The 18,862-nt window shown below is 41.0% G+C and overlaps 3 protein-coding genes across 10 annotated transcripts in view; 2 read left to right on the forward strand and 1 right to left on the reverse strand.

Moving 5' to 3' along the window:
* Positions 1–5,610, forward strand: part of P2RY14 (purinergic receptor P2Y14) — a 28,910-nt gene extending 23,300 nt beyond the window's left edge. For all 4 annotated transcript variants that reach the window (XM_081911343.1, XM_081911344.1, XM_081911345.1 and 1 more), the window contains exons 2-3: positions 1,661–1,771; positions 3,795–5,610. In XM_081911343.1, coding sequence (XP_081767469.1) covers positions 3,815–4,828 — 1,014 coding nt within the window. In that variant the 5' untranslated portion in view covers positions 1,661–1,771; positions 3,795–3,814 and the 3' untranslated portion in view covers positions 4,829–5,610. The remainder of the gene's footprint in view (positions 1–1,660; positions 1,772–3,794) is intronic.
* The window catches only part of MED12L (mediator complex subunit 12L), a 168,626-nt gene that overhangs the window by 107,492 nt on the left and 42,272 nt on the right, over positions 1–18,862 (reverse strand). For 2 of the 4 annotated variants that reach the window (XM_081910674.1, XM_081910673.1), the window contains exons 13-15: positions 18,324–18,538; positions 15,847–15,951; positions 14,931–15,113 (exon numbers count right to left, since the gene is read on the reverse strand). In XM_081910674.1, the coding sequence (XP_081766800.1) occupies positions 14,931–15,113; positions 15,847–15,951; positions 18,324–18,538 (503 nt within the window). The remainder of the gene's footprint in view (positions 1–14,930; positions 15,114–15,846; positions 15,952–18,323; positions 18,539–18,862) is intronic. The other 2 variants (XM_081910675.1, XM_081910676.1) reach the window with 1 other exon arrangement.
* GPR171 (G protein-coupled receptor 171) lies at positions 8,892–14,566 on the forward strand. Of its 2 annotated transcripts, XM_081911351.1 has the most exons (3): positions 8,892–9,355; positions 11,914–11,970; positions 12,888–14,566. In XM_081911351.1, the coding sequence occupies exon 3, from the start codon at positions 12,943–12,945 to the stop codon at positions 13,906–13,908; it is 966 nt and encodes a 321-aa protein (XP_081767477.1). In that variant the 5' UTR covers positions 8,892–9,355; positions 11,914–11,970; positions 12,888–12,942; the 3' UTR covers positions 13,909–14,566. The 2 variants fall into 2 exon arrangements, with proteins under 2 accessions (XP_081767477.1, XP_081767476.1); XM_081911350.1 differs by lacking the exon at positions 11,914–11,970 and having other exon boundaries at positions 8,896–9,355.

The raw sequence follows: 18,862 nt of genomic DNA on the forward strand, positions 1-18,862 counted from the left end.
AGCTTGTTTTTTAAAGACTCCTTCATATGGAAACGCTTAATCCTAATGCAAGTCATTTTCTCAGCTTAAAAATTGGAAGCAGAAATCCAATAAAACTTTTTAAAGTGTGCGGCTTCTAGTAATGAAATGTATTGTTCCGTCACATCCTCCAATATTTCACAGATGAATAACAGGGTACTATTCAGTACTTATAATAGCTTATTCTGTTTACTAAGGTTCACCTAACTTACATAGGGCTGAAGACGCTTCTCTGCATGCTGTACTAATTTCACCCTGTATTAACTAGCACCACATGAGCTTCTGAGGAAGTTGTAAAAAGCTTCTTTTATTATTATGTCATTTATTCTGTGTTTTGGGGTTCACAAAGGATTTAAAGTTTTTAAATTTAAGGATTTTTCAAAAAGAATTTGAAAAGTTAATCTGGTTGCATTTTGATACAGAATAGCTGTAGCTCCAACACATTCAGGATACTTTGCTGTTTGGGTAGGCAGTTATAATGTGAATGTAAAAATAATGTGTGCTTTTTAAAGATATCTTCAAAAGGAGAGACCAGAAAACAGTTACCATACCTCATAAATAAGGGCAATGGCAGAATGTTTACAAATAAGAATATGTTTCAGTTATACATGTTGCAAAAAATAATAATCCTGTTCTGTTTCTTTTCTGAAAATCCATTATCAATTCATTTCCCATGAGCTGAAAGTAAGAATACAGCAATAGGTTGAATCCCACAGCCTGCTCCCACTAGTCCTAGTTTTTCCTGGATTAAGTTACACTCAGGACATTACCTACTGGTAGAAAAGGGGGGTAGGATTTTATTGATGTCTGCCTCTCCCAGCAGCCCCTGGCCACCTTTTCCCATGCTATTCTGGAGGGCGCGCCAACCCTCAGAAGCCCATTTTCAAGGGGTTGCAGAGACAGAGGAAACTGACGAAAATCTCCTCCCGAAGGAGTCCAAATAAAGGATATAAATCATGAGTCCAACCCTATGTTTACTAGGCTGAAAAGCAGAAAGGCAGACAAAAAAGGGAGCAAAAGGAACTAAAGCAAATAAACCCAGGGATTTTTCTGTCTTGCTATAGCTCCTTTATGAAGGGCAGGCACCTTATTTTGTACTGAGAACCATGCTGGAAATGCTTCCCGTTGCGTTTTCAAATCAATTCTTACCACCTTGAGGGCTGTGTAATTGGCAATGTTGATTTTGCAGTTTAAAATCAATGGACAGGGTTATCAAGTTCTAGTGAGAGTCTAGCAATGTCTGCAGAAGAGGGCCCTGTGCAGCAGAACCCTGTCTTTCAGTAAAAGCTGGAAATAGAGGTTATAAACAATTGCTAAAGTTAACCCCACTGAAGCACTTAATTTACCCCATTTGAAATCAACAGGGCCCAATAGTGCTTATTTTTTGGGAGAGCTGTACCAACAGAACCAAGAACTGTATATTCAACCAGAGTTCTCAAATTGGGGAGATCGAAAGGCACTAACAAGGGAGGGAGGGAAACATACATTTGCAGTAAAAGTCTTCATACTATAAATTTAGTGTATCTCAAGGTATTTTAACTTTCCCAGCCATGTCAAATAAGAGGAAATACTATCTTTTTCTCAAATTTAAGATCCCAGTTTTTACCTGACAGCTAAGTTTTCACCCCTCTTATACATACAGACCTACCCAAGAATGGCAGACTCCGTGCGTTCCTTAGAACGGAAAGCCTCCCCAGACCGTTAAACAGTCAAGTGAATATACAAGACAACATACAAGATCCAAGAAAATAAGGTAAGCAAGGCTATTTCAGCAGCGCTGAAGATTTCACCCTGCAGTTTCAGGTTTGGTGGTCCCCCCCAGGAAAGCAATTTACACTCACTCCAGCAAGAATTCCTTTTATAATCTCTTACACAAGGGGTAGTTCATGTGGCGCTCTCAAAGATGTTGCGTGGCAAGGTCCCAAACCCTCCCGGGAAGTGGAATAAAAAACACATGAAACAGTATTTTAGATTAATGGGCGAAAAAGGCCACAACTTTATTGGTTACAGAATGTGAGTGGTTACAGAATGTGAGTGGTATTGGCTTAAGCTATATCTGACTCCTGCCCATCTGCAGGAGTCTTGGAAGGGTTAACAACCAGAAGGGGGAGCCCTGCTGATGCACATCAACTAGGAATTTCCCCAGGGTCACTCCCCCAGAACGGGAAATGGCTTTGTTGGACTACATGTCCATTAACCCCTGAACAGTGGACATGCTAGCCAAAGCTGATGGAAGTTGTAACATCTGGGAGGTTGTCACCTTAGCTAGCCTCTCATGGTATCTTATTGCTCATTTCTGAGCAAAATTCAAAGTGCTGGTGCTAACCTTTAAAGCCCTAAATGGGTTCCCTCACTGCGATAAGTGAGGTTACAGGGAACCAGGCAGAAGGCCTTCTCAGTAGTGGCACTCACCCATAAGATGTCAAGGAAATAAATAACTACCTGACTTTTAGAAGACATCTGAAGGCAACCCTGTATAGGCAAGTTTTTAATGTCTGATGTTTTATTGTGTTTTTAATATTGTTTGGAGCTGCCCAGAATGGCTGGGGAAACCCAGCCAGATGGGCAGGGTATAAAAAATGAATTATATTCTTATCATCATTTGCCATCTGCTGGTAAAAGAGGTGATGGTTTGGTCTTGCATTGGAACCATGGTCCAATTTAGTACGCCCATCAAACATTCGCCAACAGCTGCTCAGCTTCACTGGTTATGTTATTCTGTGTGTTCTCTTATCCCTCCCTTATACAGCAATAGTACTCAAACTTCTTCATAGTAGCAAATATCAAAGAGTTTGGATTTGATATCCCGCCTTTCACTCCCTTTAAGGAGTCTCAAAGCGGCTAACATTCTCCTTTCCCTTCCTCCCCCACAACAAACACTCTGTGAGGTGAGTGGGGCTAAGAGACTTCAAAGAAGTGTGACCAGCCCAAGGTCACCCAGCAGCTGCATGTGGAGGAGCGGAGACGCGAACCCAGTTCCCCAGATTACGAGACTACCGCTCTTAACCACTACACCACACTGGCTCAAGACAATATTGCTGCTTAGGCTCCCGAAAAATCCCCAGAAAGTTTGCACCTGTGGATGTGAAACCTACACTGACTGCAAAGTACATTATATTTCAGCCTACTGAATAAGCATTGCTCTCTGCATTTTTGCCTCTGGTCGCACCTACAGCAGGCAAATGCCACCCCTGGAAAGTTCCCAAGAATGGCTGAAAAAGGCTCCCTATTCCTGCTCTTGTGGAAACATATGTGATTTAGCTCCATGCAAAAATGTTCCAAAGTAGCAGCACATAAGGGACGCAGGTGGCGCTGTGGGTTAAAGCCTCAGCGCCTAGGACTTGCCGATCGAAAGGTCGGCGGTTCGAATCCCTGCGGCGGGGTGCGCTCCCGCTGCTCGGTCCCAGCGCCTGCCAACATAGCAGTTCGAAAGCACCTCCGGGTGCAAGTAGATAAATAGGGACCGCTTACCAGCGGGAAGGTAAACGGCGTTTCCGTGTGCGGCTCTGGCTCGCCAGATGCAGCTTTGTCACACTGGCCACGTGACCCGGAAGTGTCTCCGGACAGCGCTGGCCCCTGGCCTCTTAAGTGAGATGGGCGCACAACCCCAGAGTCTGTCAAGACTGGCCCGTACGGGCAGGGGTACCTTTACCTTTACCTTTAGCAGCACATAATTCCTGAATGTGGTCTTCATGTGCTATATAGCAAGATACATGGGGGGGATTCTGCTGGGGGTGATTCTTCTTGTGGATAACTCTTTCTTTCTCTGCTCACAGGAACTGAAAATGCACTAGAGATGCCTAATTCAAGCACTCCTCTAGGAAACTCCTGCAGCTTCAATGAGATAATAAGAAAACAAGTTCTTCCAGTTGCCTATGGTCTGATCTTTCTAGGAGGAATCCTGTTGAATGGGGTGGCAGCCTGGGTCTTTCTGTACATTCCCAGCAAGACAAGTTTTATCGTCTATCTCAAGAACATTGTGGTTGCTGACCTCATCATGAGCTTAACTTTCCCATTTAAAGTTTTCGCCGATTCAGAAATTGGATCTTGGCGGCTCAGTGTTTTCGTCTGCCGTTTTTCGGCTGTCGTATTTTACCTGAATATGTATATCAGCATAACACTGTTTGGTCTCATAGGCTTCGACCGATGCTACAAAGTTGTGAAGCCTCAGTTCATCACATCTTTCCACACTGTTCGATGTAGCAGATGTATCTGTGTAGCCGTGTGGGCACTTCATATAGTGATATCACTTCCCAATACAATTTTAACAAATCAACATCCTACCAAAAATCTTTCGAAGAACTGTGTGAACCTCAAAAATGAACTTGGAGTCCAGTGGCACAAGGCTTCAAACTACATCTGCTTAGGAATTTTTTGGGCTGTCTTTTTACTCCTAATAGCCTTTTACAGTTCTATAGCAAGGAAAATATATCTATCCCACCAAAAGTTCAGGAAAAACTCCAAACGGTCAAGGAAAAAAACCAATCGGAATATTTTCACCATCATGCTTGTATTTATAATTTGCTTTGTTCCATACCATGTTGTAAGAATCCCATACACATTGAGTCAAACTGCTTCACATCATTATAACTGCCTAACAAAAGAGGTGTTGTTTTACCTAAAGGAACTTTCTCTGCTCCTGTGTGCTGCAAATGTTTGCCTTGATCCTATTATTTATGTATTTCTTTGCCAACCCTTCAAGGAAAGGTTGTACCAAAAATTGCACCTCAAGTTGAAGGTGTCTGAGGAATTAGAAAACTCTAGATCTAAAAAGTCAAATGTGATTTGTGAAACAGTAATTATTCCATAAATTCCAATCAAGCATCTGGAAACCAAGCCTTATGAGGAACAGTTGAGAGAACTGGGTATGTTTAGCCTGGAAAAGAGGAGACTGAGAAGAGATATGAAAGCCATCTTCAAATATCTCAAGGACTGTCACATGGAAGAGGGGGAAAACTCGTTTTCTCCTGCTCTGGAGGGTAGGACTCAAAACAATGGCTTCAAGTTACAAGAAAGAAGATTCCGACTAAACGTCAGAAAGAACTTTCTGACAGTTAAGAGCAGTTCGATAGTGGAACAGACTCCACTGGAAGGTGGTGGACTTTGCTTCATTGCAGGTTTTTAAGCAGAGGTTGGATGGCCATCTGACATGGATACTTTCGTCGCCTGCACTGCAGAAGGTTGGACAAGTTGAGCATCAGAATGCATGCCAACTCTGTAATTCTTTGATTCTATGAGAGCAAGCTATTTACAATATGCTAAGATGGACCCAATGGGAGGCTGGTCCTTGCGTGCAAATGGGTCACTCCCTCAACAAGCTGAGCCTGCCCTTAGCTAGCCCTCACTTCACTGCCTTCTTTCTTGCAACCAGTAAGGAGGTGACTCTGACTGTCTCACACCTTAACTGAATCTAAACAATATGGACAGCTGTAGCTGACTTAAAAGACACTATCACTATTGTGAATGAACTGATTGTTTCACTTGGCTCCTCAATTTTTTATTGATATATTTGTATGCAAAAGTCATACAAACATGAGTACTATGTGCATTTTGTGCCTGAATTTATAACAAAATAAAATAATGTGGATTTCAGCAATGGCTATTTAATATATATCATCTATAAATCGATCTGTCATCTAATTTTATAAATGCTGTATTACTAGAAAGAATCCCTTATCAGAAGAGTTATACAGTGGTACCTTGGTTCTCAAACTTAATCTGTTCCGGAAGTCCATTTCAAAACCAAAGCGTTCCAAAACCAAGGCGCGCTTTCCCATAGAAAGTAATGCAAAACGAATTAATCCATTCCAGACTTTTAAAAACAACCCCTAAAACAGCAATTTAGCATGACTTTTACTATCTAATGAGACCACTGATCCAAAAAATGAAAGCAAGAATCAGTGTACTGTACTATAAAATAAATAACAGTATTATAGATGATAAAAATTAAAATTATTTTTTTTTCTTACCTGCACTAATGATAGTCATTATTTGGATTGGGGGTGGGGGCTTTTATCCATTTCTACAGTCACACAATCAATCAATCAATCAATCAGTAGCTGAACTGGGTTCCACACAGTCACAAAAACAAATTAATTGAAAAAGCCTCAAAAACAAAAACACAAAATAAATAGCAAAAACAAAAGCGCCAAACTTAATCAGTTCCGGAAGTCCATTTGATTTCCGAAATGTTCGAAAACCAAGGCGCAGCTTCTGATTTGTGCAGGTGCCCTGGAAACAATAGCCGACAGCTGCATTGGATGTTCGGCTTCTGAAAAATGTTTGAAAACAGGAACACTTACTTCTGCGTTTTCAGAGTTTGAGAACCAAGGCATTTGAGAACCAAGGTACAACTGTATTCCTGAATTTCTCCAGTGAAAATCTTCATCCCTTCTCTTTGCAAACACAGCCTCTTCAACTAAAACAGTACTCTCATAACTTTAACCCAACAATAGCATCAGGCATCCCAGTGGCAATGTACATCAAGTCAATGGGGGGGGGGTTAATTTCCTATCAACAGTTCCCAGGTGTATTGTATGAATATTAGTTCAGAGATCTGCTTTCCCTCACTGGTGCACGCTCTTGGCAATGGTGATATTTGCTCCCTTCTCGTCAGAAGGAGGGAACAACAGGAAACAATGCCAATTGGAGTATATAGGCAGATCAGTGGTTTGGGAGGACATGTCTTCTCAAACAAAAGCTGCAGGTATGGTTCAAGTCTGACTCAGCACAGCAAAAGGTTGCAACTCTCTTGTCAGTTCCGCAACTGAGAGCTAGTCAGATGATTTGAGGCCTTCTGTAATACACAACTCTGGTGCTCAGGGTTGAGTAGGCCATGAGAACAGTTCCCCCTTATTAGATGCCACAATATGTTGTTGGAAACTGTTCGTTTTGAACTGGAGAAACCTCTGTAGCATTAGGGAGCTAGATTTGATGGAAATGAGATTATATGGGGGATGGAAGCCTTGTTCCTTCTAGCAAGCTTTGAGATTTAGGGTCAGCATTGTTGGAAGCAGTCCTTCTCAGTTCCTGTTTAATGTTTCATTATTCGCAATCACATCAGATGCCTCCAAAATGTAAGGGTGCCATGCTCAGCACTCATTTGCTCAGCTCCAATGAACCTCAAGTTTGCTCCACCACTACCCACGATTGCTGAATTGAACATCCATAGTCTCAGGCTGTATACCTATAAATACTAAATGATAGTGACAAGCATGAGAATGCTGTTGCCTCATGCCCTGTTCATAAGCTTCCCTCAGGATCCTGTTAGAAAGAATTACAAACTAGAGGCATATGAGGGTCACACCCAAGGCTTCACAATAAGTTTGAAGATAGAATATTAAGTATTTCAGGGACTGTATCACTATCTGGAATGTCTAAGTTTAAAATTTATGTTGTTTGATATGATTTTGTTTATTGGGGGGGGGTTTAAAACTTTATTTTCATTGGACCCAATGAAGAAAGCTGAGAATACGGGGTCCTTTTTGCATAGAAAACATATTTATGTGAGGTCCTTTCATTCATTCGGTGGTTGTCTACTGAACACAGGACACAAACTTGCTTCTGGATTTATGACCATGGGGAGGGAAATGAATTTAAGAAGCTAGTTAGACCACAGTCTTTTTAATAATACATTTTTAATAATACAACAACAACAACAACCATAGTCTGTAGTTATTGCAAACAATTGCCACGAATGCTTCTCAGAATAAAGCCATTTTAGAGTTGATGGCACTACAGTGGTACCTCGGGTTAAGAACTTAATTCGTTCTGGAGGTCCTTCCTTAACCTTAAACTGTTCTTAACCTGAAGCACCACTTTAGCTAATGTGGCCTCCTGCTGCCACTGCGTCGCAACTTCACGATTTCTGTTCTTGTCCTGAAGCAAAGTTCTTAACCCAAGGTAATATTTCTGGGTTAGCAGAGTCTGTAACCTGAAGTGTATGTAACCTGAAGCGTATCTAACCTGAGGTACCACTGTATTATTAATCTATGTAATTGTATCACTCCAAATTAAGTTCCGAGAAACATAGGTGCATCTCTCTGTTGCAACAATTAACATAAGCAACAACAACAACAAAACAGTAGCCGCGCTGTAGCTGGTACAGTGGTGCCTCGCAAGACAAAAATAATCCGTTCTGCGAGTCTCTTCGTCTAGCGGTTTCTTCGTCTTGCGAAGCAACCCTATTAGCGGCTTAGCGGATTAGCGCTATTAGCGGTTTAGCGGCTATTAAAGGCTTAACGGCTTAGCGGCTAAAAGGCTATTAGCAGCTTAGAAAAAGGGGAGGAGCGAAAAAAATCGCAAGACTCGCAAGACGTTTTCGTCTTGCGAAGCAACCCCATAGGGAAATTCGTCTTGCGAAGCGCATCGAAAAACGGAAAACCCTTTCGTCTAGCGGGCATTCGTCTTGCGGGGCACCACTGTACTAAAGGAATTCCTTAACACAGACACACAGGAACGTTATGAAATGATCCCGATATAGTTCTAGTTCCAATGCTTTCAATGGAAGAATTCAACCTACCCTTAAATCTCTTGAGATTAGCAAAAGTCAATTCAATGTTTTGTTTTGTTTTTGCCTGTTTTCTAAATTATGCTTTTATAACAATGTTTTATTTATTTTAGTCATAACATTGTAATTCCGTTGCTCCAGAAGCGGTTTAGTCACGCTGGCCACACGACCTGGAAAGCTGTCTGTGGACAAATACCGGCTCCCTCGGCCTGAAAGTGAAATGAGCGCCACACCCCATAGTTCTCTTTGACTGGATTTAACCATCCAGGGGTCCGTTACCTCTACCTTTAATACCAGTTAATTTAATTTAAAACTTGCTGCAATTAATTTTTGCTGGACTGTGCACCACCTAGATAGTATCAGTGAAGGACTGCTTTAATTAAAACCTTTAAAATTACATACATATTTCTGCTCTGCTGAACCTCATACTCCAGTTTGCTCCCTGAGAAAGCAAGGTGCATTATTCTGCTACTATCTCAACTCTTCTGGCATTCCACTGGCAAAAATTAAAAGGATAATGATCTCAAGTTATTACGGCAACTTTGCTTTCCCAGCCAATCACAAGAGGAGGATGAAGTATTATTTTGCAACACTGAATAATTCTGAACTCTTAAGAGCGTGCGTACACGCACACACCTTCAGATGGCTTTTGGTTTCATAGACGTCAACCGATGTGTTTGAAAGCCACAGGAAAATCTCTTTTAAGATACGAACTATATAAAGAGCAAAAGGAAAAGTAGCTGGCCACAAGGCAAAAAGCAGGTCACCTGTCAATACTAAACAGGACATTTAACAAACTTCTTCAATGCTTTTTGGACTCTAAAACAGGTATGTACCTTTTAAAATTACTTTACCCAGTCATTATTATAATTGACGCAAATACAAAACGCAGGCTATGTAAACTGTTAGTGTTTGAAATTAGGGACAAACTCAGCATAGATACTCCTGGCTGAAGCTTCATAGTCACAAAAACTGCAACGATTTTAGTTTTTCTGTTGAAGGAGTTGATAGAATCAAGCATTCGCTATCTCAGGACCACAGTGCAATTTCCTTTGTAATAGATTCAAAGTGACTGTCATTTCTCAGAAGGAAGATTATGATATTTAAACTCAGTGGAAGAGCATCTCTGTTTTATATGCAGAAGGTCCCTGGTTCAATCCTCGGCGTCTCCAGGAAAGGCTGGGAGAGAACCTGGTCTTAAACCCTTGAGATCTGCTGCTAGTCAGATAGACTATGCTGAGCTAGAAGGACCAGTGATTTGACTCTATATAAGGCAGCTTCCTGCATTCCTATGCGTTTCATCCCTTCATAGTGGTTGCTCCCAAACTCTCTCAGATCTTTCTAGCACTGTGTTCTGCTTAAATTCTTTAGACTCCAAGATTTAAAAGGAATCATCTGTGTAAGCTACTAATAAAATGGACATAGGATATACCAAAGTTGACCGACAGCATACTTCCACATGGTGTTGATAGCATGCAGAGACGCAGACCTGCTTAGCTCCAGCAATGTGCCTTCAGACCTTGGGAAAATAACTGACTTTCCACACTTATCAACCCTCAGGCACCACATATCCCTTGCCGATTGGGAACTTGGCAGATTAACAGTCTGATCCGCATGGTCAGTTAACTGCACACATTACAGGCGTATTTTAACACTTGCCACACCACTCTCATAACACACAACACCAGCCTAAGAGTGCAATGCTGAATTGTACTCAACCTGACCAGGCTCCCTTGCTGACTATTAGTAAATAGCTGCTGGCATGCACCTAATGACCTGAAAAGAAGCTCACCAGATTTCAACATTTCAGGCATTCTGTAAGCAAACAAAAGTCGCCTTATTCCAATAAGCCCTTGGTTACTCTGATTTGGCTGATAACAGATTTTGTTTTAGTAGTGCTACAGTTACTTGCTGCTACTGCTGTTGATTAGCTTGATTCTGAGGTTTTAATTCTGCCACTGATGTCTTTTTGATTTTTGCCTAGTTTATGTTGTTAGCTACCTTGTGCTCCTGTGGTTGGAGGAAAGGCAGGATATAAAAACAAGATGTGAAATAGTTAGCTGGCTATAGATGTCTCGTGAGGTGTGAGAAATGAGGTAGCAATGGGCTGTGGTCAGAAAGCCCTTGAAAAAATACATCCCCATAGCACTTGAATAAGCAAACCATCTGAAAATCTTTAGTTTACATAGTTGCAGGAGAAGTGAAACCCATCGAAAGGTGCAGATGCATCTAAAAGATGCCTTGCCAAGTTGATTAGAATAGATGCTACTTTAGAGTAATCAAGTCATTACAAAGGTTTGGATAAATGGACAATTTCGTTGTCAGTAGAGAGGGACATACAAATTGGGCCCTCATCCTCATTTATTTTTATTTATTAAAATATTTATATACCACTACTTCATTAAAAAAATAAATCAGTTCAGGACAATAGATAAAACCATAAAATTAAAACTAAACAAAACAAAAGAGAATAGAAATCAGAAAACCATTGGGGAAAGATAATTTCCTGACAGAATGAACAGTTTTCAAAAGTCATTTAAAAGCTGACTTACTGCCACAGAGTTGTCCAACGCTTGGCTAAATGAGAATGTTTATAATTTGATTTCCATTTATAACTTTTATAACCAACAAAAGTGTATTATACAAACCTCCAATGACTCACGCCTCACTATCACTTGCCTCCTCTCTGATGGATTCTCCTTTTGATGGCTTTAACATGTTTCAGACTATCCCCTTGCCCAACCAACTGATTTGATTTCATTCTGATGTAAATTCTGACCCATTGCTACAAATTTACTCATAAGGTGAGTGAGTTGAGTTTGGCATTTGTGCTCCAGGCAATCCAAATTGTGCTGGGAGCTTCTGAGCAGGTTGGCCACACTAGTCCCCCGCTGTGCAGTCACACTACCCTCTGCATTACAGCGGTACCTCGGTTTACGAACTTCATCCATTCTGGAAGTCCATTCTTAAACCAAAGCCGTTCTTAAACTGAGGTGCACTTTCCCTAATGAGGCCTCCCAACGCCGGTGCCTTTCCACCAGCTTCCGTTCATAGACTGAGGTAAAGTTTGCTAACTGGAACACTACTTCCGGTTTTGCAGAGTTCGTATACCAAATAGTTCGTAAACAGGGCTGTTCTTAAACCGAGGTACTTTTGTTGGCTATCTATATAACCTAGGTTCTTTTACTATCTATCTCTGAAAATGATGGCATACCTGTGGTATAATATTTGTGCACTTCAAAAGACTGCACAAAAAAAATCACTTCCATTTACAGCCAAAGCTCTTGAAAAAAATGTAGATTGATACACACACATTTTATTGTTGTAAAACTGCCAACGTTAACAATTCCAGCGTTTAACCTACAGTTCTGTTTGTACACCAACAGCTCCACAACAACTGGAGAAGGCAAACATCTATGAGGTGCATCAAATGGAAGCTGAAGGTTCACTGTTCTTCATCTGGAAATCATTACTGCATTTCATTTCTTAGAAATGTTAAAAATAGCCACTTCCTCTTCAGTGTGCATGGCTCTAGCAATGATTTCTACCAGTACATCTATAAAACAGATCTTGCTGCAAAAAATCAGACCATCAAACTATGGAAATGTTCTTGGCAAATATGGTTTTCTTGCATCTCAATTAAAACCTCCTATGCCTAGGGATGTCTGAGAATACCAAATAAAACAAAAAGAGAAGCAGTGTTCACACTTATTTGTTCCATTTCTGGGATGATTAAGTCTGCAATCAGCCCTGCTAACTGAAAAGGAAATGCTTTGGAGTAAATGCATTTCTCATATGAATGAAGCATCACACTGAACTGATTTGTCAAAAAGTTGCTTTAAACATTTAAAAAAAATGTATGTGTACCATTGGCTGGGCCCAATGGAAGCTATAGCCCCAAACATCTGGCGGGCACCAGAATGGGGAAAGTTGCTCCTGAGCTTCTTAAGCAGGCATCCCCTCCAGATGTTTAGGGACTACAACTCCCACCAGATGTTTAGGGACTACAACTCCCACCAGATGTTTAGGGACTACAACTCCCTCCAGATGTTTAGGGACTACAACTCCCTCCAGATGTTTAGGGACTACAACTCCCACCAGATGTTTAGGGACTACAACTCCCACCAGATGTTTAGGGACTACAACTCCCACCACCCCTAGCTAGCAGGACCAGTGGTCAGGGATGATGGGAACTGTAATCCCAAAACATCTGGAGGGCCGAGTTTGGGGGTACCTGTTCTTAAGAACAGTCACAGATTTCGTTAGATACTGTACGACACTATTGCTTACAGAAAGTCAGTTTGTTTGTTCGTTTGTTTATTTCTCTCTCTCTCTCTCTCTCTCTCTCTCCCAACTCCAGGTTTTGTCTCTCAGAAAAGGTGCACATACTTTGCCTCTCCTGTGAAGCATTTAAGATGCGCATAACCAATTCCTCAGGTTGCAATGTTTATTCTGCCATGGAGCCATTTCCTTATTTTTATTACTTGATCTTTCTTATTGGGTTCATCGGGAGCTGCTTTGCCCTGTGGACCTTCCTGAAGGCAGAGCAACATCGCAAATGCATGAGCGTCTACTTAATTAACCTGCTAACAGCAGACTTTTTGCTAACCCTTGCCTTGCCAGTGAAAATCGCAGTTGATTTAGGAGTTGCTCCCTGGAAACTGAAAATATTCCACTGCCAAGTCACAGCTTGCCTCATCTATATCAACATGTACTTATCCATTATATTCTTGGGATTTGTAAGCATGGACCGTTGCCTTCAGTTAATACACAGCTGCAAGATCTATCGCATCCAGGAGCCTGGCTTTGCTAAGATGATATCAGCAGTAGTCTGGGCAATGGTTCTATTTATCATGGTGCCAAACATGGCAATTCCAATCAAAGAAATCAAAGAAACGGCCAATGTGGGCTGTATTGATTTCAAAACAACGGTGGGAAGAGATTGGCATGTTCTCACTAATTTCATTTGTTCTGCAATATTTCTCAATTTTTCCGCCATAGTGCTTATTTCTAACTTCCTTGTGATCAGATTACTCTATCGAAACAGATACAACGTGAGCTACGACAATGTGAAGAAAGCTCTGGTGAACATACTCTTAGTCACTGCAAGCTACATAATATGCTTTGTTCCTTACCATATTGTCCGGATCCCATATACTTTGAGTCAAAGCAAAGCTATAACCACAGACTGCTCTCTCAGGCGAACGCTCTTCAAAGCAAAAGAATCCACCCTGCTACTTGGTGTGTCAAATCTCTGTTTTGACCCAATTCTGTATTTTTACCTTTCAAAGACATTTCGACTGAACGTGACAAAGGCTTTCGGGTCACGTAAAGAAAATAATACTCCCCCAGAAAATGCATTAACAGAGACAGCACTTTGATGTTTCAGTTGAGACTGCAGACCATTCTAGACAATTTATTGCTCATTAAAAATGCATTGACCCTGCCCCCCCCCCAGCTAGAGCACACAATCTCTCCATCTTTCCTTCAGGTAGAGCTTCAGTTGCAAGGGCACTGCATTTTCTGAAAAACTGCTAAGGGAAAGAAGCAATAGCCCCACCCCAAGATACAATATTCATTGCTAGTAGCTATTGCTCTGTAGAATTTGGTGGCACAATGTGTCACAAGCAGTTGTCACATTTTGTTTCTGAAGGGTGAAATACAATGATAGTCATACTCAGATTAGTCATTGATTTCAATAGTCTACTCTGTGTATGACTTGGATGGGGATTACTCAAAGTGCCCCGTGGCAAATGGTTTAGCTGAGATTCCTGCATTGCAGAGGGATGAACGAGATGACCCTCAGGATCCCTTCCAACTCAACAATTCTATGAATTCTCCCCCTGCATACCTGTAATTTGACATTCAGATATCTTGAAGTGGCATGACTGAATACTTTGTGAGCCTTTTTAAAGATGGTTGCTTTCATAACACTGAGATTTAGAGTTATGTATATGAGAAGCATGTAATTCATCTAAGGGAGTACACACAGTGGGTTTGGTTTAGATGTAACAATAAAAAATGGTGTCACAGGAACAAGCCCCATGCTTATGATTTTATTTTCATGTTAATCTGCTTGAAGACTACATGTACAGCTTGAGAGACAATGTACATTCCAAATCCAGGTTAAACTAGTCATGGCTAAGTCCAACTGGATATAAGGAAATGAGTTGAGTCAACTAATTTACCACTCACCTGTTTCAGTGACACTTTGTACGATGAGTACAACAAAACAACGAGCCACGACCTGGCTATATGAATTGTCATTAGTTTGAAGTAAGTCAGTAAGCAATTTATTTATTTAACAGAATTTGCATCCCACTTAATTGTAAATAAAACCTCTAAGCAGTTTTGCTTGCATGTGTATAGACTTCCTCTTCAAAGACAGAAAGAAGTTACTTACCAGAGGTATAGGAAAATGTGTTGCATATTGCAAATGGCGAAGGAGGTTGTAGTTTGATGGAAAAATCAGCTCCCTCAGTTTTTCCCTCTTCATAGACTTTTCACTCATTGTTGAAATTCTTCTGTCTATCATTGATACGGAATTCAGATTCTCACAAGACTCCCCAGGCATTGGAGAAAATATCTAAGGCATGTAAACAAACATTTAATACTGTAAACAGAAATATCCATTGAATTTATGGTATGGCCAAAAAATGCAGCTTCATTTTACCTCAGAATTAGTAACTTATGATGTATGTCTGAGAGCCAATGTGGCAACTCCCAGATGTTGGTCCACAACTATCATCAGTCACAGCCAGAATGGCCAATGGTCAAGGATGATGGGAACTGTAGTCTAACAACATCTGGAGGGCACCACGTTGGCTACTCCTGATGCATGCCAATGAAAACAACATTCAATTGCATTGAAATATGCAGGAACTAAAACCATTTTGATTCAATTTTCAAACAGCAGCTAATAAGGGGGCCAATGTTAGCACTCAATATTGTGAGTGAAGAATGGCAAAATGTTTTTGTTTTATTTTAAAAAAATGGTTTCAGTAAGTATAAATGATATGAGTTAATGTTTCACTGCTCGTGACATGTTCATGATAGTGGCAGTTTAAACACAGTGGAAGTGGTATCAGGGTTACCACAGTGGAAATAGGTGAGGCATCTTTTGTAAACCTAAGACCATGATGCTATTTAAAAGAAGGAAAGGATGAGTATGGGGGAAAGGGGCGAGATATTTTGAGAATACCAGAAGAAATGCAGAAAATGCTGGTAAGAGCGTGTGTTCCATGTCTCAGATCATGCTGACACACGTAGCAAAGTGAAGAATGGGTTTTTTAACTGAAAAAATCCGAAGTTAGACCTACTGGAAATTCCGAACCAAAGTCTGTCTTATAGTCATTCTTGTCTATGTCATCAAAAATATTAGCAGTTCCCGAGTCAATGTACATATGTTCCATAATACTATGGTCCTAATGATCACCGAAGAGAAAAAGAAACACCAGTCAGAGCATGATGTAAAGCATGGGTGACTGGCCACATAAGATTTTAAAAAATCACTCAGTTTTAAAAAGCACAATACTAAAATTCTTAGACTAAACAAGACGGAAGACATTTCTGCCCCCAACATATATAACACTCAAAATGGTCTCTTTTTGAAGTCATACTTAAAAAATAATAATAACGAGCTCGGGAAAACTGCACTCAAGGGTGATAGCCTGAATGTTTTGTTTACAATGAATGCGTAATCTCCTGGGAAATGTCTGCTTTGCTATGGGATCAGATTAGAGAAAGGCTACAGCTAAACCATCAATACTTCTCTAGAGGGATGCATATCCTCCAAGTACAGTGCAATTTGTATAAAGGACCACTGTTCACAAGAGATTGTGCTGCTGCTGAGATGAAACCTTGCAGAAATAAAAAGTCTGAAGTCATGATTCTTGCAGGTCCAAATAATAATGGATTGGTTTTGAGGAAAGAACCTAACAACCATTAAAGTTAAAAATAAAATTTGGGCTCAAACCTTAGAAGGACACCCTTTCCTTCCAATTCCAATCATGGACATATAAAACAATGCAAATGTAACTAATTCTATCGGCACCTTTAATATATAAAGAGATCTTGATCCATCAGAGCCCAATAGGTGCAAAATATCACATTTCATTTATGCAATAGGCATTTCGTCATCATGGCAGCTCTAGACTGTATTTAGCCACAAACTACCTTTAAGTATAATGTGTCAAAGCTATTATCTCATTCATCTGCATAATATTTTTATTTTATTTAATAAATATTTCTAAACCACTGAGGGTTATATTGCCTTCCTCTCCTCTCCCCTCGTGCCCCCATATTCTGCTCCAGAGAGTCCCCCAACTCTCCAGAGCAGATTTTGAGGGTGTGCAAGGAGAGGAGAGGGAGGTTTCATTGTGCAAGCAAAACTTTGTTGTGCAAGCAGAATGGCATCAACGAACAGAACCCTTCAAGCAAAACTTTGTTGTGCAAGCAGAATGGCATCAACGAACAGAACCCTTCATGCTTTAAAAATGTCTACGTACCATGGAAACAACACAAATCAACATTAAAAGCAGTAAAATAATATCACAGAAGCAAACACAGAAAATCCAGTGATACAGGTTCCAATCTTACGGGTTAGGGAAAGCCTGCACATTTTCATAAAGACATCTGAAGCAAATAATTGAAGGTGCTTCACATCATAAGGGAGAGGTAAGGGCATTCCAGAGTGAAGGGCGAAAGGAGGAAATTGCCTGTTTTAACATTACCACTATATGATATTCTGTAGAGTGTGCTGGCCTGAGCAAAAATATCCCAGGTGTTCGAAGTGATCTTGCAGGTCTACACAGGGGCAAGCCGTCCTTCAGGTAACCCAGTCCTGAGTTGTTACAGTAGTCCAATCCTGAGGTTACCAGTATATGGAATCATGGTGGCCAAGGTATCCCTATCCAGGAATGGGTATCGTCGACACACCAACACAAGCTGGCAGTAAGCACCCATCACCAGAGAATTAACCAGGGCCTCCACTGACAGATGAATCTAGGAGAACCCCCAAACTACATGTCTGTCCCTTCAGAGGGAATGAAACTTATATAATCTCATATACTGTCTTCCATTCCAATCCCAAGGCAGTTTAAAACTTTGGAAGACACTCCTCTAAACAAAACCGGTAAAAAAGCAAAAGGCAAAAACAATACAACCAGTATAAATTACAATATAACAATAAATCCAGCAACCTGAAAAGTTCTCAAGGTCAGGTATCAATGACCCCCAGAGGAAAACTCAGCAAGGTTGGCACCTGCTTTATTTCCAGCGAGAAACCATTCCATAAACTTGTTAACCAGGCAGGGCCTCTACCTGGATGGTGCCAGATATATTTCTGCAGGCTATGGCACAGCCAATAGGGCCTTGTCCTGAGAGCAGGGTAATGTTGAGATCTTGATATCTCAATATTGCACTGTTGGCATGGAAGCTTCTGCTCAGTGCAACTCTCGTCCTGCATCATCAGGATAAAACATGTGCACATTCATGCAAAATCCCAGGTCACATGAGAAGACCATAAACTGCTATTCCTTTTCATGCTAACAGAATCCCTCCAGAAACTGGGGAGTAGCAGCAGCAGCATGGACTGCTCACATTATACTGGGTAAAAGGGGCTACGTTAAAGGTTGGCACTGATAATCTGATGAACAACACCAATAAAGCTTTCTAGGCAGCACAATTATTATTTTTCAAAATGCTCTTAGGATAAAGTGGGGTAGGGAGAAAACAGCACCAGGTTGTCATTTTTGACCGAGTGAAGCTGAGAAGCAAACTACAATGCACTTCATACCTCCAGTTTCACATCTTGTTCCCTAGAATACTGTTCATCCATATTTTCCCCAGTTGGCGAGCGAGACATAGAGGTTGCAGTGATGGATAAGTCTCCACGTGATATTAAAGTGCACATGTAAGCATCGTGGGAGAAAACATCATGCCGTATGAATTCACAGAAAAGCAGCACCAGGTTCACAAATTCCATCTTCTCATGTTCACTGTTTGGGTCAGCTACCAATAGAGAAAAGGTTAGATTTTATTAATTAGCATTAGGCTCAAGCAGCTTTTGTTTAAAAAGAAAAAGAAAAAAGTAAGCCTACCTTAAAATTAAGGTAAAGGGACCCCTGACCATTAGGTCTAGTCATGACTGACTCTGGGGTTGCGATGCTCATCTCGCTTTATTGGCCGAGGGAGCCGGCGTACAGCTTCCGGGTCATGTGGCCAGCATGACTAAGCCACTTCTGGTGAACCACAGCAGTGCACGGAAATGCCATTTACCTTCCCGCCAGAGCGGTACCTATTTATCTACTTGCACTTTGATGTGCTTTCGAACTG

Source organism: Podarcis melisellensis (genome assembly GCF_964234715.1).
Source record: "Podarcis melisellensis genome assembly, chromosome: 5".
Lineage (NCBI taxonomy): Eukaryota > Metazoa > Chordata > Lepidosauria > Squamata > Lacertidae > Podarcis > Podarcis melisellensis.